The sequence below is a fragment of the Pseudophryne corroboree genome, chromosome 3 (assembly GCF_028390025.1).
Source record: "Pseudophryne corroboree isolate aPseCor3 chromosome 3, aPseCor3.hap2, whole genome shotgun sequence".
NCBI classification, from domain to species: Eukaryota; Metazoa; Chordata; class Amphibia; order Anura; family Myobatrachidae; genus Pseudophryne; species Pseudophryne corroboree.
This window is the reverse complement of record NC_086446.1, coordinates 402613189-402639455: the sequence shown is the minus strand read 5'-3', so window position 1 is coordinate 402639455 and position 26267 is coordinate 402613189. Positions and strand designations below refer to the sequence as shown.

General features: G+C 48.4%; 1 protein-coding gene across 5 annotated transcripts in view; it reads right to left on the bottom strand.

Annotated features, from left to right (window-relative positions):
* The window catches only part of LOC135055731 (glycogenin-2-like), a 59734-nt gene extending 44731 nt beyond the window's left edge, over nucleotides 1-15003 (bottom strand). Inside the window, exons 1-4 of one of the 5 annotated variants that reach the window (XM_063960128.1) lie at nucleotides 14824-15003; nucleotides 14125-14198; nucleotides 12004-12145; nucleotides 9283-9457 (exon numbers count right to left, since the gene is read on the bottom strand). In XM_063960128.1, the coding sequence (XP_063816198.1) occupies nucleotides 9283-9457; nucleotides 12004-12145; nucleotides 14125-14131 (324 nt within the window). In that variant the 5' untranslated portion in view covers nucleotides 14132-14198; nucleotides 14824-15003. Of the gene's footprint in view, nucleotides 1-9282; nucleotides 9458-12003; nucleotides 12146-14124; nucleotides 14199-14685 lie in introns of all 5 variants that reach the window. The other 4 variants (XM_063960125.1, XM_063960126.1, XM_063960124.1 and 1 more) reach the window with 4 other exon arrangements.
* Between the last annotated feature and the right edge of the window lie 11264 nt (nucleotides 15004-26267).

The window sequence follows — 26267 nt, the reverse complement described above, 5'->3', positions numbered from 1 at the left end:
GTCCAGAGACACCATAAAATCTCCCCCTTTCAGGCTTGCGATAACCGCTCTTAGCGATTCCATCTTGAACTTGAACCTTTTCAGGTATATGTTCAGGGATTTTAAATTCAATATGGGTCTGACCGAACCGTCCGGTTTCGGGACTACAACATGGTCAAATAATAATCCCCTCCTTGTTGAAGGAGGGGAACCTTGACCACCACCTGTTGAAGATACAATTTGTGAATTGCAGTTAACACTATTTCCCTCTCGTGGGGGGAAGCCGGCGGGGCCGTCGGTGAGGGGGCATCTCCTCAAAGTCCAGCTTGTATCCCTGAGACACAATATCAATTGCCCAGGGATCCAACAGGGAGTGAACCCACTTGTGGCTGAAATTACGAAGACGTGCCCCCACCAGGCCTAGATCCGCCTGTGGAGCCCCAGCGACATGCGGTGGATTTTGTAGAGGCCGGGGAGGACTTCTGTTCCTGGGAACTAGCTGTGTTGTGCAGCTTCTTTCCTCTGCCCCTGCCTCTGGCAAGAAAGGACGCACCTCGGACTTTGTCTCTTTGTGATCGAAAGGCTGCATTTGATAATGCCGTGCTTTCCTAGGCTGTGCAGGAATATAAGGCAAAAGATCAGAATTACCAGCTATAGCTGTGGAGACCAGGTCCGAGATCCCTTCTCCACACAATCCTCAGCCTTCCATAGGCCTCTTAAGTCGGCATCACCTGTCCATTGCATATTCTACAGGACACGTCAAGCAGAAATCGACATAGCGTTGACTCTAGAACCCAGTAGACTAATGTCTCTTTGGGCATGTTATATATATATATCTTAAGACAGCATCTTTAATATATATCTATATATCTATATATATACATACATACTAGGGTCTCAATCTCTGCTGATAAGGTACCTGACCACGCTGCTACAGCGCTATAAACCCATGCCGACCCAATCGCCGGTCTGAGTAGTGTACCAAAATGTGCACGCTATCTGCAGGATCCCTGAGGATAGCTGTTAAGTCAGGGCTACCTTTTGGGCAAACGTGACACCCTAGGGGAAGATTCCCATCGTATCCTGGCCCTAGTAGGGAAAGGATACTCCCTGAGAATTCTTTGTGGGAAACAGCAGTCTCTTGTCTGGAGATTCCCGCTCTTTTTCATCATGAGAGGAGGGAAATTTACCTCAGCTTTCTTCCCCTTAAACATGTGTACCCTTGTGTCAGGGACAGATGAGTCATCAGTGATATGCAAAACATTTTTATTACAATAATCATATATTGAATACTTTCCTGCCATTTTGGCTGTAACTTTGCATTATCGTAGTCGACACTGGAGTCAGACTCCGTGTCGATATCAGTGTCTATTATTTTGGATAGTGATCATTGAGAGACTCTGAAGGTCTCTGCGACATAGGGACAGACATGGGTAGATTCCCTGTCTGTTCTCTAATCTTTTGTGCAATAATTCTACATATCCAAACAGGTGTCGGCGTTGTCGACGGAGACACCCCTCACACACACATTTGCTCCGTCTTCTCCTTAGGGGAGCCTTTTACCTCAGACATGTCGACACACACGTACCGACACACCACACACTCAGGGAATGCTCATCTGAAGACAATTCCCCCACAAGGCCCTTTGGAGAGACAGAGAGAGAGTATGCCAGCACACACCCCAGCGCTATTAACCCAGGAATAACAAAGTAACTTAATGTTAACCCAGTAGCTGCTGTTTATATTGATTTTTGCACCTAATTATGTGCCCCCCCTCTCTTTTTACCCTCTTCTACCGTGTATCTGCAGGGGAGAGGCTGGGGAGCTTCCTCTCAGCGGTGCTGTGGAGAAAAAACATGGCGCTGGTGAGTGCTGAGGAAGAAGCTCCGCCCCCTCGACGGCGGGCTTCTGTCCCGCTTAAATATACATTTTCTTGGCGGGGGCTCATACATATATACAGTGCCCAACTGTATATATGCTAAACTTTTGCCAAAGAGGTCCCAATTGCTGCCCAGGGCGCCCCCCCTGCGCCCTGCACCCTTACAGTGACCGGAATATGTGAGGTGTGTGTGGGAGCAATGGCGCACAGCTGCAGTGCTGTGCGCTACCTCAGTGAAGACCGGAGTCTTCTGCCGCCAATTTCGAAGTCTACTTGCTTCTCATGCTCACCCGGCTTCTGTCTTCCGGCTCTGCGAGGGGGGCGGCGGCGCGGCTCTGGGATCGGACGACGAGGGTGAGATCCTGTGTACGATCCCTCTGGAGCTAATGGTGTCCAGTAGCCTAAGAAGCAGGACCTATCTTCAGAGAGTAGGGCTGCTTCTCTCCCCTCTGTCCCAAGATGCAGGGAGTCTTTTGCCAGCAGAGCTCCCTGAAAATAAAAAACCTAACAAAATACTTTCTTACAGCCAGCTCAGGAGAGCTCACTGAACAGCACCCAGCTCGTCCGGGCACAGATTGAAACTGAGGTCTGGAGGAGGGACATAGAGGGAGGAGCCAGAGCACACCAGAATCTAAATTCTTTCTTAAAGTGCCCATGTCTCCTGTGGAAGCCCGTCTATTCCCCATGGTCCTTACGGAGTCCCCAGCATCCACTAGGACGTTAGAGAAAATGGAGTGTGGAAAAAATAAGATTTTACTCACCGGTAAATCTATTTCTCGTAGTCCGTAGTGGATGCTGGGGACTCCGTAAGGACCATGGGGAATAGACGGGCTCCGCAGGAGACTGGGCACTCTAAGAAAGATTTAGTACTACTGGTGTGCACTGGCTCCTCCCTCTATGCCCCTCCTCCAGACCTCAGTTAAGGAAACTGTGCCCGGAAGAGCTGACATTACAAGGAAAGGATTTTGGAATCCAGGGTGAGACTCATACCAGCCACACCAATCACACCGTATAACTTGTGATAAACTTACCCAGTCAACAGTATGAACAACAACAGAGCATCAACAAGGGATGTCAACATAACGTAACCCTTTATTAAGCAATAACTATATACACGTATTGCAGAAAGTCCGCACTTGGGACGGGCGCCCAGCATCCACTACGGACTACGAGAAATAGATTTACCGGTGAGTAAAATCTTATTTTCTCTAACGTCCTAGTGGATGCTGGGGACTCCGTAAGGACCATGGGGATTATACCAAAGCTCCCAAATGGGCGGGAGAGTGCGGATGACTCTGCAGCACCGAATGGGCAAACACAAGGTCCTCCTCAGCCAAGGTATCAAACTTGTAGAACTTAGCAAATGTGTTTGAACCCGACCAAGTAGCTGCTCGGCAAAGCTGTAATGCCGAGACCCCTCGGACAGCCGCCCAAGAAGAGCCCACTTTCCTTGTGGAATGGGCTTTCACTGATTTTGGATGCGGCAATCCAGCCGCAGAATGAGCCTGCTGAATCGTGCTACAGATCCAGCGAGCAATAGTCTGCTTTGAAGCAGGAGCACCCAGCTTGTTGGATGCATACAGGATAAACAGCGAGTCAGTCTTCCTGACTCCAGCCGTCCTGGCTACATAGATCTTCAAAGCCCTGACTACATCAAGCAACTTGGAATCCTCCAAGTCACGAGTAGCCGCAGGCACCACAATAGGTTGGTTCAAATGAAAAGATGACACCACCTTCGGCAGAAATTGCGGACGAGTCCGTAATTCTGCCCTGTCCATATGGAAAACTAGATAGGGGCTTTTACATGACAAAGCCGCCAATTCTGACACACGCCTAGCCGAAGCTAAGGCCAATAGCATGACCACCTTCCACGTGAGATACTTTAGCTCCACGGTCTTAAGTGGCTCAAACCAGTGGGATTTCAGGAAACCCAACACCACGTTGAGATCCCAAGGTGCCACTGGTGGCACAAAAGGGGGCTGAATAGGCAGCACTCCCTAAACAAACGTCTGAACTTCAGGAAGAGAAGCCAGTTCCTTTTGAAAGAAAATGGATAGGGCCGAAATCTGGACCTTTATGGACCCCAACTTCAGGCCCATAGTCCATTCGGAATGCCTTTTTCCGCTAGGATCCTGCGTTCAACCGCCATGCCGTCAAACGCAGCCGCGGTAAGTCTTGGAACAGACAGGGCCCCTGTTGCAACAGGTCCTGTCTGAGAGGCAGAGGCCATGGGTCCTCTGTGAGCACTTCTTGCAGTTCCGGGTACCAAGTCCTTCTTGGCCAATCCGGAACAATGAGTATTGTTCTCACTCCTCTTTTTCTTACGATTCTCAGCACCTTGGGTATGAGAGGAAGAGGAGGAAACACATAGACCGATTGGAACACCCACGGTGTTACCAGGGCGTCCACAGCTATCGCCTGAGGGTCTCTTGACCTGGCGCAATACCTTTGTAGCTTTTTGTTGAGGCGGGATGCGATCATGTCCACATGTGGCAGTTCCCATCGATTTGTAATCTGAGTGAAGACTTCGTGATGAAGTCCCCACTCTCCCGGGTGGAGGTCGTGCCTGCTGAGGAAGTCTGCTTCCCAGTTGTCCACTCCCGGAATGAACACTGCTGACAGTGCTTGCACGTGATTCTCCGCCCAACGAAGAATCCTGGTGGCTTCTGCCATCGCCACTCTGCTTCTTGTGCCGCCCTGGCGGTTTACATGAGCCACTGCGGTGATGTTGTCTGACTGAATCAGCACCGGTTGGTCGCGAAGCAGAGGCTCCGCTTGACTCAGGGCGTTGTATATGGCCCTTAGTTCCAGGATATTTATGTGCAGACAAGCCTCCTGACTTGTCCACAACCCTTGGAAGTTTCTTTCCTGAGTGACTGCCCCCCATCCTCGGAGGCTCACATCCGTGGTCACCAGGACCCAGTCCTGTATGCCGAACCTGCGGCCCTCGAGAAGGTGAGCACTCTGCAGCCACCACAGAAGAGACACCCTGGCCCTCGGGGATAGGGTGATCAGCCGATGCATCTGAAGATCCTGTGGAGCCCCAGCGTCATGCGGTGGATTTAGTGGAAGCCGGGGAGGACTTCTGTTCCTGGGAACTAGCTGTATGGTGCAGCTTCTTTCCTCTACCCCTGCCTCTGGCAAGAAAGGACGCACCTCTGACCTTCTTGCTTCTCTGTGATCGAAAGGACTGCATTTGGTAATACGGTGCTTTCTTAGGCTGTGAGGGAATATATGGCAAAAAGTTTGACTTCCCAGCCGTAGCTGTGGAAACTAGGTCCGAGAGACCGTCCCCAAACAATTCCTCACCCTTGTAAGGTAACACCTCCATGTGCTTTTTGGAGTCGGCATCACCTGTCCATTGCCGAGTCCACAGGACCCTTCTGGCAGAAATTGACATTGCATTTATTCTAGAGCCCAGTAGGCAAATGTCCCTCTGGGCATCCCTCATATATAGGACAGCGTCTTTTATATGCCCCAGGGTCAGTAAAACGGTATCCCTGTCTAAGGTATCCATTTCCTCAGACAGATTATCTGTCCATGCTGCTACAGCACTACACATCCAGGCCGACGCAATGGCCGGCCTCAGTATAGTACCCGAGTGTGCATAAACAGACTTCAGGATACTTTCCTGCTTCCTATCTGCAGGATCCTTTAGGGCGGCCATATCCTGTGACGGCAGGGCCACCTTTTTAGATAAGCGTGTCAGAGCTTTATCTACCCTAGGGGAGGATTCCCAGCGCATCCTGTCCGTTGGCGGGAAAGGGTACGCCATAAGTAACCTTTTGGAAATCAGCACTTTCTTATCGGGGGAATCCCACGCTTTTTCACATAATTCATTTAATTCATGTGACGGGGGAAAAGTCACCTCTTGCTTTTTCTCCCCATACATATACACCCTTTTGTCAGGGACAGGGTTTACCTCTGATATGTGCAATACATCCTTCATTGCTATAATCATGTAGCCATTTTAGGCTGCAATTTTGCATTATCGTCATCGACACTGGAGTCAGAATCCGTGTCGATATCTGTGTCAACCATTTTGGATAGTGGGCGCTTCCGAGACCCTGACGGCCTCTGCACTGTAGGATCAGGCATGGGCTGAGACCCCGACTGTCCCAAGGCATCAGCTTTATCCAACCTTTTATGTAAGGAGTTTACATTATCATTTAACACCTTCCACATATCCATCCAATCAGGTGTCGGCGCCGTCGGCGGGGACACCTCATTCATCTGTACTTGCTCTGCCTCCACATAGCCCTCTTCGTCAAACATGTCGACACACGCGTACCGACACACCACACACACAGGGGATGCTCTATATGAGGACAGGACCCCCACAAAGCCTTTTGGAGAGACAGAGAGAGAGTATGCCAGCACACACCCCAGCGCTATATGACCCAGGAATCACACAGTAACTTAGTGTTTACCCAGTAGCTGCTGTATATATATTAAATGCGCTAAATTTATGTGCCCCCCCCTCTCTTTTTATCCTTTCTACCGTGAGTCTGCAGGGGAGAGCCTGGGGAGCTTCCTCTCAGCGGAGCTGTGGAGAGAAAATGGCGCTGGTGAGTGCTGAGGAAGAAGGCCCCGCCCCCTCAGCAGCGGGCTTCTGTCCCGCGATTTTGTGTAAAATTAATGGCGGGGGCTCATGCTGATAACAGTGTTCAACTGTATATATGCTGCTTTTGCCAGGAGGTATCTAATTGCTGCCCAGGGCGCCCCCCCCTGCGCCCTGCACCCTACAGTGACCGGAGTGTGTGGGTTAGTGTGGGCGCAATGGCGCACAGCTGCAGTGCTGTGCGCTACCTCATATGAAGACAGGAGTCTTCTGCCGCCGATTTTGATGTCTTCTTTCTTCAACCCGCCGGCTTCTGACTTCTGGCTCTGCGAGGGGGGCGAGGGGGACGGCGGCGCGGCTCCGGGAACGGACGACAAGGTCAGGTCCTGTGTTCGATCCCTCTGGAGCTAATGGTGTCCAGTAGCCCAAGAAGCGCAACCTAGCCGCAGTTAGTAGGTTTGCTTCTCTTCCCTCAGTCCCACGGAGCAGAGAGTCTGTTGCCAGCAGAAACTCTCTGAAAATAAAAAAACCTAACTAAAATACTTTCTTATTAGCAAGCTCAGGAGAGCTCACTAAAAAGCACCCAGCTCTGTCCGGGCACAGATTCTAACTGAGGTCTGGAGGAGGGGCATAGAGGGAGGAGCCAGTGCACACCAGTAGTACTAAATCTTTCTTAGAGTGCCCAGTCTCCTGCGGAGCCCGTCTATTCCCCATGGTCCTTACGGAGTCCCCAGCATCCACTAGGACGTTAGAGAAACTACCAGCCAATCAGCTCCTAACTGTAATTTTTCAAACACAGCCTGTGACATGGTAGTTAGGAACTGATTGGCTGGTACTTTTTCTTTCCCCATTTTATCACTTTCTAAGCGATGATGCATCTAGCCCTATGAATCAAGTACACATCCAATAAAATAACATTTTTCTGAAATCACAATGAAGTCATAATAGTATTGAATATTTTTCAAAATGTACTAAATACAATTGTTACATTCGAGTTGTGGTATTCAATATTGAAACCATATTTACAACTAAAATAACAGACTATTTGTGACAAAAGAAAGACACTTACCTTATACCAGGGACGTGCAGTCAATGATTAAAATAATATAAAGAAGATACTTATGACACATATTGTGTGTCATAAGTGTCTGCTTTATATTAATCGAATCATTATCCCTGCCTAAATGTGTTTGGGAGGCACCGATCGTGGTGCCTCCCGGTGTCAATGGGAAAGGTATGGGAGCGGGCGGAGCCTAGCAATGGGCATTAAAAGCCCATTGAAAATACATGGGAAAGCGCCACCATTAGAGGTGCCGCATTCATACAGGGACGTGCTTGCAACCCATGAAAGCACGCCCCTGTCAGTGAGGCCACAGTGATTGGCCAGCGGATCCGTCACTGGATCCGCTGTCAATCACTGTGTGGGCACAGGGGAGATGCGGGCGTCAGCGGAGGTACTGGCGGCGGAGGTGCGGGCGGCCGTGCATAGTTTGGCAGTGGAGCGGTACCAATTTAAAAAATGGCGCTTCAGCGTCATTTCTGAAATTCAAGATGGCCACCGCGAGCCAATCACGGCTCGCTCCGTCATCGCCCCGCCCCCTCCGGCTGACTTATATAAGTCAGCGCGCGGCAACGGCGCATCAGTCCGACTGTGGAGGAGGAGCAGAGAAGAGCTCCTGAAGGCAGAAGACGCCGGAAGTCCTGGATGGGTGGCGACTATGCAAAAGAGTTTAGCAGCCGCCGCCCACCAGGTGAAGACGCTGGAAGCCCTGGGGAAGGCGGCGGCCATGCAAAAGAGCTTAAAGGCCGCCGCCTCACAGGTGAAAACGCCGGAGGAAGACGCTGGAAGCCCTGGGGAGGCGGCGGCCTTCCCAGGTAAAGACGCCGGAAGCCCTGGGGAGGCGGCGGCCATGCAAAAGAGCTTAGAGTCCGCCGCCCCAGGTGCAGACCCTGACTAATAAACTTTTTTTTTTAAAGATAGTGTAGTGTTTTTATTTTAATATTTTCTTTACAGGTGAACTACAGGTGCCAGCGGTCCATTTATGTCCAGGCATGCTGGCACTTGTGGTTCTCCAAGTACCAGCATGCTGGGGCAGGCTTGCTGGGACCTGTAGGCCACCTGTAAAGAACAATATTACTATTCTTTACAGGTGGACTACAGGTGCCAGCGGGCCATTTATGTCCGGACATGCTGGCACTTGTGGTTCTCCAAGTGCCAGCATGCTGGGGCAGGCTTGCTGGGACCTGTAGGCCACCTGTAAGGAACAATATTAACAATGAACCCCGCACCCACCGCCACCAGGGGTGCGGAGCATAGCACTGGGCTATCAGCCCAGTGCTAGTTATTGCTTGGGAGGGAGACCCGATTTTTATTTTTTGGGGTCCCTACTTCCGAGGAATTCCAGCCCTGGGCTGACTAGTTTGGGGGGGCAGATTAATGCTATGGCAGGGGGATCCCATACAGAGTGTCTCCCCTGCTATGGCATTATCCTCCCTGGTTGGTTCTGCCTGGTGCTGGTTTCACCAATGAAAGTGTAGCCCCCCCCCACTCTATGGGGGGGAGGGGTTAGCTGCTTGTGCCTCCCCAGTCACTGACCTCACCGCACGCCACTGCCTTATACATTTCTTCATTCTATAGCTAAGCAGCTTTCTTTGGCAGCTATGCTCTGCCCACTCCACAGATACCATGGTTAGGGTTCCTTTTTTTATTTTGGGACTGTTCAGTAATGCAGCACTGAACGGATCTCCTCTGTCACGCATCTGTGTATTCCAGCACAACTTAGCGAACCTCCCTAACAGTCACATTTTGCTGCGAGCAGTTTATATGCAAACATAGATATACAAGCACAGAAAATGTACTTACAATGGTGTCTGCATCCATGTAGACACACTTAGAATACTGCGTCAGGGTCCAGCACTGAAGTTTGGTAAATGTTACTCCAAGTTCTGGACGCTTGAGTAAAGACAACCGCACCGAATCTGCACTGTCCAGAATGTCCACTTCAACAACTTCATCAAAAACTTTACTGAGGATTTCCCTTTAAGTCCAAAAACACCAAGTTATAAGTATCTCACACCATATGGCGCAATAATGCTAGGTAAATGAGGATACATCTGGAGTTTCAAATACAGATCTTAGTACCTTCCACACCATCTGAGACTGATAAATACAGTGCATCTGGAAAGTATTCACAGCGCTTCACTTTTTCCACATTTTGTTATGTTACAGCCTTATTCCAAAATGGAATAAATTAATTTTTCCCCTTAAAATTCAACACACAATACCCCATAAAGACGTGAAAAAAGTTTTTTTGAGATTTTTGCTAATTTATTAAAAATAAAAAACTAACAAATCACATGTACATAAGTATTCACAACCTTTGCCATGAAGCTCAAAATTGAGCTCAGGTGCATCCTGTTTCCACTGATCATCCTTGAGATGTTCCTACAGCTTAATTGGGGTCCACCTGTGGTAAATTCAGTTGACTGGACATGATTTGGAAAGGCACACACCTGTCTATAGAAGGTCCCACACTTGATAGTGCATGTCTGAGCACAAACCAAGCATGAAGTCAAAGGAATTGTCTGTAGACTTCCGAGACAGGATTGTCTCGAGGCACAAATCTGGGGAAGGGTACAGAAAAATATCTGCTGCTTTGAAAGTCCCAATGAGCACAGTGGCCTCCATCATCTGTAAATTGAAGAAGTTTGGATCCACCCGGTCTCTTCCTAGAGCTGGCCGGCCATCTAAACTAAGCGATCGGGGTACAAGGTCCCTAGTCAGGAAGGTGCCCAAGAACCCAATGGTTATTCTGTCAAAGCTACAGCATTCCTCTGTGGAGAGAGGTAAACCTTCCAGAAGGACAACCATCTCTGCAGCAATCCACCAATCAGGCCTGTATGGTAAAGTGGCCAAACGGAAGCCACTCCTCAGTATAAAGCACATGGCAGCCCGCCTGGAGTTTGCACCTGAAGGACTCTTAGACCATGAGAAACAAAATTCTCTGGTCTGAGACAAAGATTGAAATCTTTGGCGTGAATGCCAGGCATCATGTTTGGAGGAAACCAGGCGCTGCTCATCACCAGGCCAATACCATCCCTACAGTGAAGCATGGTGATGGCAGCATCATGCTGTGGAGATGTTTTTTAGTAGCAGGAACTGGGAGACTAGTCAGGATAGAGAGAAAGATGAATGCAACAATGTACAGAGACATCCTGAATAAAAACCTGCTCCAGAGCGCTCTTGACCTCAGACTGGGGCGATGGTTCATCTTTCAGCAGAACAATGACCCTAAGCACACAGCCAAGATATCAAAGGAGTGGCATCAGGACAACTCTGTGAATGTCCTTGAGTGGCCCAGCCAGAGCCCAGACTTGAATCCGATTGAACATCTCTGGAGAGATGTGAAAATGGCTGTGCACCGACGCTTCCCATCCAACTTGATGGAGCTTGAGAGGTGCTGCAAAAAGGAATGGGCGAAACTGCCCAAGGATAGGCATGCCAAGCTTGTGGCATCATATTCAAAAGACTTGAGGCTGTAATCGCTGCCAAAGGAGCAGCAACAAAGTATTGAGCAAAGGCTGTGAATACTTATGTACATGTGATTTGTTAGTTTTTTTTATTTTTAATAAATTTGCAAAAATCTCAAAAAAACTTTTTTCACTTTGTCATTATGAGGTATTGTATGTAGAATTTTGAAGGAAAAAATAAATTTATTCCATTTTGGTATAAGGATGTAACATAACAAAATGTGGAAAAAGTGAGGCGCTGTGAATACTTTCCGGATGCACTGTATTTAACCTCCTGAACCTGGAATTTACCACACTTATTCAGGCTTTAGACACTCCCACAAAAAGGTGTTTCAATCCAGAAAAAAAAGAAACTAATTTTTACTTTAAGGAGCATTACCACCTAATTTACACTTTTCCCCCTATTTGCTCTTTACCTGAAGCCCTGTGGGCTGCTCCATGCAGCCTTCCTTCTCAGGGCTCCATGGTTTGCCTTTCTACCCAGTCCAAATCCAAGGCTGTGTGACACTGTGGTTGGAGGTTTGCTATAAGAAAGACAAACCAAAAGCTGCTCTCATGGAGACTGTATTTTTATTGGTCACCTCCATCATATGCCAAATTTGCAACCACCGCTTAAACATTTTGCTGGTTCTATATTACATATAATGTAAAAAGTAGGTGGCAATGCAGCCTTTAATATGGAACTACAGTTTAACAAGTAAAGCACATAAACAACATGATTGTTGCATTTTGTAATCATCATCCAATTTTCTGTCTCATGTATTTAACACAGACCCCCATTATTCTCTGTATTTCGCACTCGCATGTAACCAAGACATCTGCTGTTCCTATTTGGTGCTGCTCAGCTTCCTCTGTTGCAGAGGAATAACTGTTGCTGTGGGTCAAAGGCTTTTATTTAGAGACACGGTGTATGGAGAAACCTGGATGGCTAAATACAGCAAACAGAACCAGCAAAGTTCTAATACCAGGAAGGGTAGGGATTACACAAAGTTCATCAGAATATCAGTGGGTATGCTGCTGGGCATTGATTAATACCTTCAGAAGATAGTCTTACCTCATTCGACTAGTGACTTGTGATGTAATAATCACAACCAATTTGCGGGATGTCTGGTGATTCCTTAATGACTTCCCCAGAACTAATGAGCCTTGGCAATATATGTCATTTGTGCCAAGGGTCACAAACGCTTGGTCTGTAACTGAAACATAAAAACGAAATAAGTTGCATTCTGAAAATCACAAAATCTTAAATGTCCACCTGCCATGAAGAATTAACCTGAAGCCATTTAATACTATAATGCAAATACTGGTTGTCACTTTCTACTGCAACAGTTTTTCTGGATACAGATTTCTGCATGTTCACAAAAGTGCATGTTCCAAAAGGGATGCGGTCATGTGACCACTGCTAGAGATCCCGGCGGTCACCATGCAGACACCGAAATCCCTAGCGCTCAATATGCTGGCACTCGGAGTGCCGACCCACAGGCTCTATTCCCACTCGTGGATGTCCAAGACAACCATAGAGTGGGAACAGAACCTGTAGCGAGCCCTCAAGGGGCTTCGTTGTGCTCGCCCCCCTGCCGGCATTCTGCTGCCGGGGTCGGTATGCTGACCTCCGGGATCCCAAACGCCATACACACAAAATGCACGTGTAACAACATTGTGTTTGTCAGTCATGAAGCAGGACATATGCAATTCATATGGAAACCTACAAAATAGCCACCTTTATGGTCCTGTGCCACCAAAGCCTTCATACCATTGGGAGGTCCTTGACTAAAATAAACCCATCTCCTCCAACCTCTACAATGGTAAAAAGTCTACAAAACTATATAGTTTAAAGGTATGGAAGTTTGTTTGCTATTGTAGCCAATATAACCCCCCCGCCCCCCCCCCCCCAAAAAAAAAAAAATAAGATTTTTACTGTTTGATAAATTTACATTTGACAAACTGCAGTCCACATAGAAACCTATGGGGGCTCTTTGCTGAATGAGAATAGAGGGACCAATATTTGCTGCTCATTGATACACAATGAGTTTTCATGGGATTTACCACAATACTACTTTAATACATCTCTCCCAAAAAGTAGAGTAGTCAAAGGTGCACCAAAATCCTTGACCAATAAGCAAATCCTTCCACAAAAATGTAAATAAGTGGATCTGTAAGAATGGAATATACGAGATTCTATTCACAGCATGGAAATGTGTGATGGATTAAGGAATAAATTGTCCGACTGAAAAACAAACATTAAAGGCATTCTATCCGCATCCTACTGCTGTATAACATCAGACTGGACAGATTATATCATGAATGGTAATGGCTGCCTTCTGGCGCCAGCTGCAAGGACCCTAATATATTGGTACACTAAGGTGCAGGGGACACAGATAAGGGGGTTGTTTATCAAAAGTGAATACCATCTCTCTAAAAATATCAGGGAATTCCCTCACAGATAAAAAATATATTTATTACTAATTAATACATTCTGGATCATTTTATATATTCATGCGAGTTATCAATTCATGCATAAAACTCAACACGAGTGAGGAAACTTAAGAACACATTGTTCTAATGGCAAGCACAGTTGCAGAGATGGAACGTTTCTCTCCCTGAAATCCATAGTGATTACTTGGCATAGGCTTTCAGTTACCAGGGAAATGGGTACACTCCAGCCACATAGCTGCACAGTCTTCCTGACACATACGCATACTTACTTAGAGTCGAACGTGTATAGACTCCATTTAAATTGGAGCAAAAAGTAGTCTGAACATTTGTTTAACTCTGTCTAGCATAGACATGCATCTGCAGCTGAGAGGTCTTCGTCATCAACGTCTCAAAAACTTGCACCTGGTAATGTATTTGCAAAATGTACGACTCTTAGATAACATATTTCAAGATCCATGGAATGCAAATAAGACGCATACCAATAAGGCATTCTTATCTGCACACCGTTCCTGTACTGCACTTGCATGACACATGCAACCCTAAATATGGCTGTAAATTGTGCACATGCACAGTTCACCAAGTTTTCACTGACACGTGTTTACGTCATGTCATGCAAACACAATTCCAGAATGGTAATGTATATTCCCCCTGCCAGACATGGATCTAGCCAAATAAAACAGGTCTTACTTTTGTGCTACACAGTGACAATATTAATCCCACCTTGGCAAATAACACTTACCAGGCATTCTGAGAAATCTGGTTGGGATCAGTAGCTTCGTCCTCTGTGTAACATAGATATTTTCGGTCTAGTTTCTATAAATAGTAAACAAAAAAAACAAAACAAAACACTGGACACATTTTTTCTACAACAGTGACTTCAACCATTCTGCTCCAATAAGTCCCCAACTTATATCACTGTCAGTGGTCTATTTTATAGCGCATACCAATCTACACTGTACAGCAGATATATGATGCTGGAACCAGGATGTGGGACTCGCAAACATCTGATTTCTGAGAGCGGCCTCACCTACACGGAGTAGCTCTTACAGCGCTCTATGACACTGGAGGGTAGACTTTGGCCCTTTGCAGTGGTGACAGTGTATGTCACACCCCTTATACAGGATTACACATTGCACCATCTTTTAGGTTTTAGTGTATCAACTCAACTGCTAAACGCCGATTCCTTCCTTTCTATAATGCCAAGCTGCAGGCACTGCCTGACCATATGCTGTAGCAGTCACAGTGACACTATCTGCAATGCTCCATGTGTGACCCCCCTCACTGACCGACAGCTGCTTACTAGAAAGTATCAGGGCTCAGTGACTGCAGCAGATCCCAATCCCGGCCACTTGGTCCCCTGCAGTGTGTACGACACATCACATAACCATTAAGCCATGCACAGCATACGGTCATACACGTCCTCATTAGCACTGGAGACCTCATGTGCAGGAAGTCCTCTAGGTGTCCTTGTCTGCTGCTTTCCAGGAAGGACCAGTGACACCGACCGCGGCCACACAACTCTCTCTGCTCAGGCGCTGACGTCTGACTGTGGAGCTGGAGGGAGGTGCAGGGAACGGAGTGAGGGAAGAGGGAGACACGGGGAGGCGGGCTCTGCTGCGCTGCATGTGGGGTCTGGGGTGGGAGGTGTATTCGCTGCTCTGCAGTCTGCACAGCACAGGGACTAACTGGCAGGCTGCAAGTGCCCACAGCACACTCACTGAGCAGCGGCAACAGCTGGGCCTGAGCGGGGCAGTGCCGGGATCTTTATATCCCCACTGAGGTACAATGAGTGACACTTATTCCATATGATATGTATGAAAGCACGTTCAGGTCTGATTCAGCTCACCTTATACATTTCATGCAGCCATAATACCTGACACACAGAAGTGTTCCTTTGTGGGGTTTGTAAGTTTATATATAAAATAATAATAATAATATTTGGTTTAAGAGCATTTTGATATTTCAATGGAAGAAGCCCACCATTTTGGTTACATTTTATTTGAGGTATTGGGTTGTCTAATAATTGATTTAAGGCCGTAACCATCAGGGCCAGTGCAAGGATTTTCGACACCCTAAGCAAAACTTCAGCCTGCAAAACCCATGTGTCCATCTCCATCTGCGACGGGGTCCAGCCCCAGCAGAGTTTGCGCTTCTTGTAATGTCATGTCAATGTCATGACGTCACACCGCATATTGCAAGCTGGCGCTGCTGTGTAAGTGACACTGGCTGCCTGCTGACTTGTCGCAGCCGAGTAGAGTGCTATCTATGTGTGGCGCTGTGTGTAGTTAAGGTGGGCAAGAAGAGTCGGAATGTTCCGCCTCCAATTAGAACTGCCAGAACGCAGTTCCACCGCATTCTGGCCCACTTTAACCCCTGGTTGCCCACAGACGTACTAATTTCACACATTACATTGATCAGTGCAAGCTCACAATGTAGTTTTGTCACACATTTTGAGCGAGAGAAACACTTGGTGGGTGGAGTCTCACATACCCTCCAACATGACCCGCCCCACTAGGTACAAAATGCTCTGTTTCTGGACTTCCCTCCTAATTTATTATTGCTATCACCTGTGAAGAAACAGCTTTCCTATCATGTAACTAGTTCAACACAGGTGCTGGCAATCATAAGTTAAGAGGGAAGTCCAGGAACAGAGCATTTTGTACCTAGTGGGGCGGGTCATGTTGGAGGGTCTGGTCTCATAGGACCTAATGCCGTGAGAGAGTCTATTTAGAAACATATAAGTGCATAGGTGCAAAATGGGCATCTTTTACATTTATCTCTGTAATGGGTAAGCTGCAGGAAGAGATTGATGACCTCAACAAAGCCACAAGAGCACAGAATGGGAAGGCAAAAAAGACCTTTCAATGGAGAAACATTATGTTTTGAATAATTTATGTTTGAAGACTGCGCTTTACTATGAAGGGGTTTTTAGGGTTGGAGCTGCAACAAACCTGTGGGTATACCCAATGCGTACTTTATGTGTAGAAATGACTCTGATCTGTCCTTTGTTCCCCACATTCAATCTGTCTCAAGATCATGTTACATGCATCTAAAAAACATATCCAAAATACGACCATACCTTACACAAGACACTGCTAAAACTCTAATCCACGCTCTCATTATCTCCCGCATTGATTATTGCAATAGTCTCCTAACTGGTCTTCCCAAAACAAGACTCTCACCACTACAATCCATTCTGAATGCAGCGGCGAGGCTTATCTTCCTCGCTAGACGTTCATCGTCTGCAGATCCACTCTGTCAGTCCCTCCATTGGTTACCTGTACTCTACCGCATTCAATATAAAATACTTTTACTCACACACAAGGCCATTAACCAAACTACACCAACATACATCACTTCGCTTATCACAAAATATCTCCCAACCCGACTTCTTCGCTCTTCACAAGATCTGCGTCTCTCATCCACACTCATTACTCGCTCCCACTCACGACTGCAGGACTTTCATCGGGCTGCACCCACCCTGTGGAATGCCCTACCACGCACAATAAGACTCTCCTCTAGTCTCCAAACCTTCAAGCGTTCCCTCAAAACTCACCTCTTTAGGCAAGCGTATCAAATTCCAGAACCGCCCACATAACTTTCATAAACCTTCCTATCAAATTACATCCACTCTTTACAGTCCACACATATCCTCACATGTCTTCTCATTCTATGCAATAGATAGCACCTTTCCTTGTGTACATATGCCTATTTCCCTATAGATTGTAAGCTTACGAGCAGGGCCTTCCTACCTCTATGACTGTTATCACCCAGTTTGTTATTGTTATTTCAAATTGTAAAGCGCAACGGAATTTGCTGCGCTATATAAGAAACTGTTAATAAATAAATAAATAAATGATGCACTTCTGTTTTGGTGTCTGTACACATGTATTATACTATTATAGGTAGCCACAAAGGGATTCTTATCAGTACCCCGGTGGTTGGGATCCCGGCCTTCAGAATCCTGACTCTGGAATCCCGACACTGTACGGAATGCAGACAGCAGCATCCCGAATAGGGTCTCCAGCCCGGTGCCGGGATCCCAACAGTCAGGATCCTGAACGAACACACACCGCCGCGCAGGACAGGTAAACTACGGGGAAGGGAAGAGGGGGTAAGTTTAGGCTGCTGGGGGAAGGCTGGGGTTAGACTGCGCCCTGGGGGAGGGGGGGGGTTAGGTTTAGGCTGTGGGGAGGGTTAGGCTGCGCGGGGGAGAATGTTAGGTTTAGGCAGCGGGGAGGGAGGGTTAGGGGGGATGAGAAGTATACTTACCTTCCTCTGTCGGAATTCTAATCATCGGGATGCATCGGTCTGTATTCTGACCACCTGCATTTTATACCCAACCTACCACAAATCTCCTATTTAGATGTTATGAATGACCAACTGAGTAACCAATATGTGAATGAGCATATCATTTAAATGAGATTTTAATTAGGTAAAATGGAGTCACAGCGGTCCAATCTCTACTCACAACATGTTACAAAGATGTATACAATAATATCAATCAACAGAAAGCAAAAACAAACTTAGCCATTGAAAAACTTATACATGAGTACTATGCACATGCACTCAGTATCATTGTTACTGATAGTATCAACATTAATTCAAGGGTTAATAAATCTCTCCAGAAATCCCTAATTTGAGTGAGTTATTCCAAATGCTAACTCAGGTATTAGTATAGTGAATGATGTTGTGGGTGATGTGTTCTGGAGGGGAGTTGCCCTGGTCTCCCCCCCCCCCCCCCCAGGTCCACAAAATTTATGCTGGCCATGACGGCGGCAAGGGACTAGGCAGCAGGATTGAGGAGCTCCCTGGATATTAATCCTGACCTAATCCTGGAGCTCTTTCTGCGGCCTTCCCTGGACTCCTCTCCTGTCTTGCGGCACTGGGGAAGCGGCGGGCACCGTTTACAGTCCCGTGCGAGCGCTCCCGGCTCGCGCCAGCGGCCGCCCGGACTCCGGGCCTAGGCCGCAATCAAGTCCCCGGCCTCAGTTTTGGAGCTCCGCCGGGCGCGCATGCGCGATCGCGCACCCGAGGCGGCCACAGTGGCCAGCAGCACCGGAGGGAAGCGGCACCCCACTCCTGCACCCCCAGGGCTCCACACTGACATGATCCTGCTCCCCTGAAGGCTGGTGCAGGGAGTGAAGAAGGGGGAATCAGTGTGCTGGGCGGCCATTTTACCTGCAGCTTCCTGTGTCTCTCCTCACTGCATGGTGCAGTGTATGTGAAGATTGTATTGGGCTGTATGATTTGAACTGGTCCCTGCTGCCCTGCCTTTTGCTTTTGGAATACCATACACTGGATATATATATATATACCACTGGATCCCTCCGGTCCCCCCTTCTCCCTTCAATATTACAGCTGGTTATCCTGGTCCCTGGCGTGCTGTTGATACTACATTCACCACCCACTGCTATACTTCTTGACACTGAATATCGGGACTCTGAGTATTGCTGGGCCTTGATACGATGGTGAGGGGCGGCCAGAGTGCGGCCGCGGCTAAATTGGAGAAGTTTGCTCGACAGCCTGCAACCCAGCCGACGCAGTCATCTCCTAAGCCCTCCCCCCCTGCCAGAATGGATCCCTCGGCCAGGGCCGACTCAGGGGTGAATACACAGCCATCTGCTCCTTCCATCCAGCAGGTCTTGGAGGCCATAGCGGCCAGCGAACAACGCCTGTCCGACAAAATGGAGAAGGTGCAGTGTGATTTATCACTGCTGCGACAGGACGTCCAGCGAGTACGGGAGAGGGTGGGCGAAACTGAGACGCGAGTCTCCAACCTGGAGGACCTCAGCGGCCCTTTACAACGATCGGTGTCTGCAGTTACACAACAAGTCACGACACTGCAAACTAAACTCCTGGACATGGAGGGCAGACTCCGCAGAAATAATGTGAGATTCGTGGGCCTACCTGAAAAGGAAGAGGGGGCACACCCCGAAGATTTCCTGGAGTCCTGGCTAAAAGAGGCATATGGCGCTGAATCCTTTACCTCCTAGTTTGCAGTGGAGCGGGCTCACCGAGTGCCCTTCCGGCCTTTGCCCCCAGGCGCCCCGCCACGAACTTTTATTGCAAAATTCCTGCACTATAAGGATCGGGACTCTGTCTTGCGCCTGGGACGCGTGAAGGGCCCCCTGCTCCGGAACGGAATCCGGGTGTCGGCATTTCCGGACTTTGCAGCGGACGTTTAAAAAGACCGGGCCCAGTTTCTTCCCATTAAGCGACGTCTTCGTGACCTGAATCTACCATACTCGATGCTGTTCCCCTCCAGGTTGCGTGTGGTGGCAGATGGGGAGAACAAGTTCTTCAGCTCGCCAAGGGAGGCAGCTTCCTGGTTGGACAGATATGCTCCTGGGGTCCGCCAGCTGGCTCCAGACTGACACCGGGACACCCTCCTCTATGGGCCTACAATCTGCAAGTATAAGTCCAGGGAGCTTCCTCTCGTTTAGTGGTTCTGGACTTTACTGAAAAGTGATATAAACGTATAAAGGGTTTTTGTATTGGGGTTGTTTTTGATCTGTACGCCTAGTACAGTGTTGCCGTAGGCTTTGGGATCTCCAGGGCTAGAGTTTGGTTAGGGATATGGGTATGCCACAGTTCGGGGAGGTATACGGGGTGGGGGGATGTTTGGGGGCCGCTGTTGGCCTCTCAGCTGTTTTTTTGTTATGTGTTTTAGTTTCACGAAGTCTATATATTTGTCAATCAGAAGGTGTGGTGGGGTTGTACTGTTTTATGGGGTTCGGCTCGGGGTCCGGGGCCTGCGGACGATATGATTGCGTGAGCGGAGCGCCGTATGGACGGGCGGTTGCCCGGAAGGCATCGATGATGGTATTTCCTCTTTGCCTTCTGGTGTCTAGGAATGCTGTGTCCCTGTTGATACATTGGCTGACATGCCTCCCTTAAAATTCTTGGCGTGGAATGTCCGGGGCATTAACAACAAAGTTAAGCGATCCTTAGTGTTTAAAATGATCAAGAAATATGGCCCGGACATTATTTGTCTGAGCGAAACCCATTTGGAGGGGAATAGGCTGTTGTCGCTCCGCAGGCCTTGGGTGGGGTGGGCGTATCATTCCTCGCACTCCTCTTATTCCCGAGGGGTGTCGGTAATGATAAAGAGGACAGTACAGTTTGAGTTGATCAAGGTAAATACAGATCCATATGGTAGATACGTGTTCCTAGAATGTTTATTGTATTCACGTAATATTTTCCTATTGTCTGTGTATGTTCCTCCCCCGTTTTCGTATGATGTCCTGCAGAAGGCCGCCTCATTTGTTGCTTCCTCCCCCCACACTCCTGTCATCTGCCTGGGGGACTTCAACAATGTGTTGGATGCCTCTTTGGACAGGTGGAGGACTCCTCGGGATCAAGGGGCGGGGGGCGACTCGATTTCATCTAGATCTAAGTTTGCAGATTTTCTAGATAGTATTGAGTGGGTAGATGTCTGGAGGACTCTGTATCCTACGCTTCGGCAATACTCCTGTTTTTCTAGTACGCACGGCTCCTTTTCCAGAATCGACCTGGCCCTGGTCTCGCCTGAACTTTTGCCTGGCGTGGCGGATGTTCATTACGAGGCACGGGGGGTGTCCGACCACTCACCCCTGGTGCTGTCACTGGATGGGGACTGCCAGAGGGGACAGTCATATTGGAGGTTACATCCATCTTGGTTGGCCCAGCTGGGCGATTGCCCGGATTTAGCGCCCACGTGGGAGGGTTTTTTGCGGATAATGTGGCCCCGGTTGTTTGGGATGCATTCAAGGCGTATTTACGTGGTACCTTGATTGGCAAAATTGCTGCCTGCAAGGTAGCTCGCAGGGCGACGGAAAGACAGCTTGAGACTGAGTGTAGGGACCTGGAGACACGCTATCTGACCGAGGGTACCCCTGCGCTGAAGGCCCATTGGCTGATGGCTCAGGAGGCCTGGCTGGCTCACCTTTCAGACAAAAATGCACGCTCCCTCTTGTTTAGGGCCACTAATATATACATGCAGGCGGACAGACCAGGTAGTTTGCTGGCCCATTTGGTGCACTACGACCGACCTGGGACCACGATAGCGCAGCTGCTTGGCCCCGACGGCTCCACGGTAGATAACACCCCTGACCTTGCACAGATGTTCCTCCTTTACTTTAGGGAGGTCTACGATAGTCGGCTGACATGCTCCATGGAGGACTTAGACCTGTACCTGACAAATATACCCCTTTCTAAACTTTCCCCTGAGGCTAGGTACGCCCTGGACGCGCCTTTGACCCTGGAGGAGGTGACGTCGGCGGTGGAGGTGTCTCCTAGTGGTAAATCCCCGGGTAGTGACGGTATTCCCACGGAACTGTATAAACAGTACATTAAGTTCTTTGGTCCTCAGCTGCATGACACGTATGTTGATATGTTTGCCGCTAACTGCCTTCCTCCCTCAATGTCCGAGGCTATTCTTATAATGCTCCCAAAACCTGGTAAGGATCCTAAACTTTTGGAGTCCTACAGGCCGATCTCCCTCATCCCCACCGATGCCAAGATCCTGGCGAAAATTTTAGCGGTACGGCTCAACCTAGTAATTGAATCTATAATTCATCCGGATCAATCCGGCTTCATGCCTGGGAAATCCACATCCATTAATTTGCGCAGGCTGTACACTATTTTGCAGGCTCCTCATGACTTCCCCTCGGACGCGGCTGTGGTCTCATTGGATGCGGCCAAGGCATTCGACAGCGTTGAGTGGCCCTACCTGTGGGGAGTCATGAGGAACATGGGCTTTGGCCCTAATTTTATACAATGGATCAAATTGTTATATCAAAATCCACGTGCCAGGGTCCTGGAAAACGGCTACATCTCCTCCTCCTCCTTCCCTTTGACACGGGGCACCAGACAGGGTTGCCCCCTCTCTCCTGCCCTGTTTGCCATAGCCATCGAGCCCCTGGCTTGTTTGATTAGGTCGCACCCGGACATTGGGGGAATCGATACAGGTTCATGCACTGACAAAATAGCCCTTTATGCGGATGACTTGTTGTTATTCCTCCGAGACTACGCGGTGGATATGCCTACTGTGTTGCGGGTCATAGAGACCTTTGGTGGTTTTTCAGGTCTCCGCATAAACTGGTCCAAATCATTTATTATGCCCATTATAGGCTCGCCCCCCCCCAGGTTCCGAGAATATCCCTACCGCTATGTTGGACAGTCCAGTTTAAGTACCTTGGGATCCTAGTTACTAACGACCCATCAGACTTTGTGCCCTTAAACCTTGATCCTCTTGTACAGACATTTGTGCGTAAGTCGAGAGCTTGGTGTAAGCTTCCGCTGACAATGACGGGCAGGGTCGGCCTCATTAAAATGGTAGTTTTGCCTAAACTACTGTATGTTCTCTTGCAGTCCCCTGTGTACATTTTTCCCGCCTTCTTTAGGAAATTAAATAGTGTCATAACGTCCTTGATCTGGGCCAATAAAAGATCTAGAATAAAACTATCTACCCTTACCAGACAAAAAAAGGACGGCGGCTTGGCCTTGCCCCACTTCCAATTGTATTACTACGCTGCTCAGTTGTCACATATCGGTATTTGGCTCTGAGGAGGGGAGGAGGCTGGATTATGCTGGGCGTTCCTTAGGTGCTATTACCCGGATCTTTCCCCGGCGCAGGTCCTGGTTGGGGGGAGCCCTTCTAGATTCTCACCTCCTATGGTCTTTCAGGCTGTGAAGATATGGCTAGCTTTGAAAGGACTGCTCGGGTACGAGGGTATGGACCCAGATACTCCCCTATGGCACTCCACATCGCTCAGTGAACTGGGGTTTCTAGAGGGCGGGGAGGTGTGGGCTCCGTATTCGATAATTTCAGTGTCTCAGCTATATAGCGATGGTTCATTGAAATCATTTCAGCAATTAAAGGAGGAGTTTGGACTTCCGAACTCACACTTTTACAGATTCTTACAGCTCAGGCACGCCTTGCAGGCTCAGTTCGGAGATTCTCCCCCGGCGCTCCTCCCCTTCCCCATAAAAACATTTCTACATTCACTGGGTCGAGTCAAGGTGATCTCCTTCACCTACTCGTACCTTCTTCAAACAATACATGCAGACCCGCTCTCGAATCTTCGGGAGCGCTGGGAGTGTGACTTGGGTCCCATAGATGGGGAAGATTGGGAGGGCGCTCTGGGTAACCCGAGCCAGGTCACCAAATCGCTGCGGTTTCAACAGATACAGCTCTTCATTCTGCATAGATCATATATGACGCCAAGCAGGCTGGCCAGATTTAGGACCGATAGCGTTGATATTTGTCCTAAGTGCGGGGCTGCCCGAGGCACCTTTTGGCACCTTACATGGGAATGCCCGTTGCTGCAGGCGTTCTGGGCTGGGGTCGGGTCGATTCTGGAACATACGGGGATACCGAGAGGCTTGCGGACTCCGAGATTTTGTATTTTGGGGGTGGGCAATCCTGACTCAGGGTCTCGTTGGTAAGGCATATATGCCCGCAGTATGTGCGCTCTTGCTAAGGTGTGTATTGCGCAGACATGGATGGCCCCGCATAAAAGAACGCTATGTATATATGAAATATAATGCCCTTACCAAATACAAGAAAATATGGTCTCCTTGGATCAATTCCACATACTCATCCCTTGCCCTTCGGATTTAGGAGGCACTGGCTGTCATTGCGGTGCGTTATTTGGGCCCTGAGGCGCTGAGCCGGACCTTTATCTCTCCTTTTATGTAGCTTGTTTAACTATCTTGCTGCCGCACCACACCTTACACACCTTAGGTTGACTAGGTTTGAGTTTGTTTCAGGGGGTTTTGTTTTGGGTTAGAGGGGTTGTGGGCTATACACGGCCTACTAGACGGGGTAATTACAATAAAGGTTTGGGGAGAAAATATCTAAAATGTTAAGTATGTGGATCATGATCTGTTTACGGACTTTAGAAAATATGTATTATGTGGGAAGGATGCACGGGAACAGCAATACGGGGAATGTCTTCTGTATATGTATATCCTTGGAGACGAGTATGGTTCAGTATAACGTGTAATGCCGAATGTGCTTCCCAGTGTACACTGAAATGTCTGTATCATTAATTATGTTGTTGAATAAAAATACTCTATTCAAAAAAAAAAAAAAAATTTTTTTTATGCTGGCCATACCCTTCCGTGTGCTGGCTGATCACCTTCTCTAAAAGCGGTGACGCAATGGAACAGTGCAGCTGTCTCTTTTTTGTATGTCCCCAACTGGTGTCCGATCCATCAGCAGACCTGAGTCATCGGGTGCAATCACGGGGGGTGGAGGCGAGTAACATGCGGTAGGCAGACGGGAGAGGGGGGGGCGGTTAACATGCAGGAATCAGTCACAGGAAGGGAGGCAGCCGTGGAGGCGGGTAACATGCGGGAGGCACTCGCAGGTGATGGTAGTGGATATGGGGGGGGGGGGGGAGCGAGAGACTAAATTAAGGAGGGTGCTGTCATGATGCTGGGCAGGAATATACAGGGTACTATCTCGGAGACGGACAATATGAGCCGCCCTGCTTATAGCCTGAAGGGTTATACGTACAGCGTCAATGCTGGATGATAACAGTTGAGCGGTGCAGCATCCCTGCTCAGCAGTGAAGCTCAGCTGAGCTCAGGGAATAAAGGAAGCATTCTTTCAACGGCAGCATGCAGCACCGCCCTCCAGTGGCCAGCGCCCCTAGGCAGCCGCCCAAGGGCTGTTTCACACTGGCCTGGTAGCACCGCCCGGCAAAATACCAGCCGGCTTTTTGCCGTGGCCATCCCGCAGGGACACATGAAGAGTAATGTGTCAGTTCACACGGCACGGCTGCCGGCTTGCAGCAGGAAATATCCACTGAAAGGTCTGGCCTTGTAAGCAGTGAACCGTGTGTGTGAATGGGAGCTTTCGCACACAACGTTTTTTTTTTCAAGCCGATCCTGCTGCTGCACATGCACACAGCATTAAAAACGTCTCAAAGCTGTTGTGTGTGAAAGACCCTGATGGATGGCAAAAAGCCAGACAACGTTTGTCCAGCTTTTTGCCATCCGGTGAAAACCGGTGTGTGTAAAACAGCCCTTAAGCTGCCTAATGGTAACCATGAACACCTTACAGGAGCCAAAGTGGTAACATTAACATCTGAACTTACCCTTTAAACTCTCCCTTAGGGGGGTATTTAGAGCATGAAGAGAGATAAAATTGTGAGAGATAAAGTACTAGTCAATCAGCCTCCGCCTTACATTTTACAGACTGTGGGGTCTATTTACTAAGGCCTGTAGAGAGATAAAGTGGACAGAGATAAAATACCATCCAATCAGTTCCTGTAATTTTTCAGACAAAGCCTGTAACATGGCAGTTAGGAGCGAATTGGCTGGTACTTTATCTTCCTCCACTTAACACTCTCCATGGCTTAGTAAATAGACCCGTGTTTGAAAAATGATGGGGCAGCACAGATGGTGTATTGGTTAGCATTCATTAGTGCATGGAGGTCATGTGTTCAATTCCCACCTTGCCCCTGACTGTGGGGTATCCATCAGTGGTACCACCCATTGATCGTACCATTGATGGATACCACGATCGTGTGAAACCATTTGCAAGGTAACAATCGATTGTTTCCTCACCCTTGCTTTAGTGTGCAATGAGTTGTGGGCCAATCAGAGCCCGGTGCAAGCCTTTGCGGGTGTAGAGTGGAGCTAGGCTCCATGTCTTGACACCTTGGAGGAAGAAAAATCATAAAATTCGGTAGCTCCATATCATCAATGTAGTGTTCACTCTAGGATTTTTTTAGGGCAGGGTGCTGAGCATTGAAGAGGGCACATTTTTATTTTGAAGGGCACATTTTTGATGTAACACTTTGCGCACAAAGCATAGCGCATATGTTTATAGTTTTTGTACATACATTTTGCCCTTAGTAAATCATATACCCATGCATACATATAAGA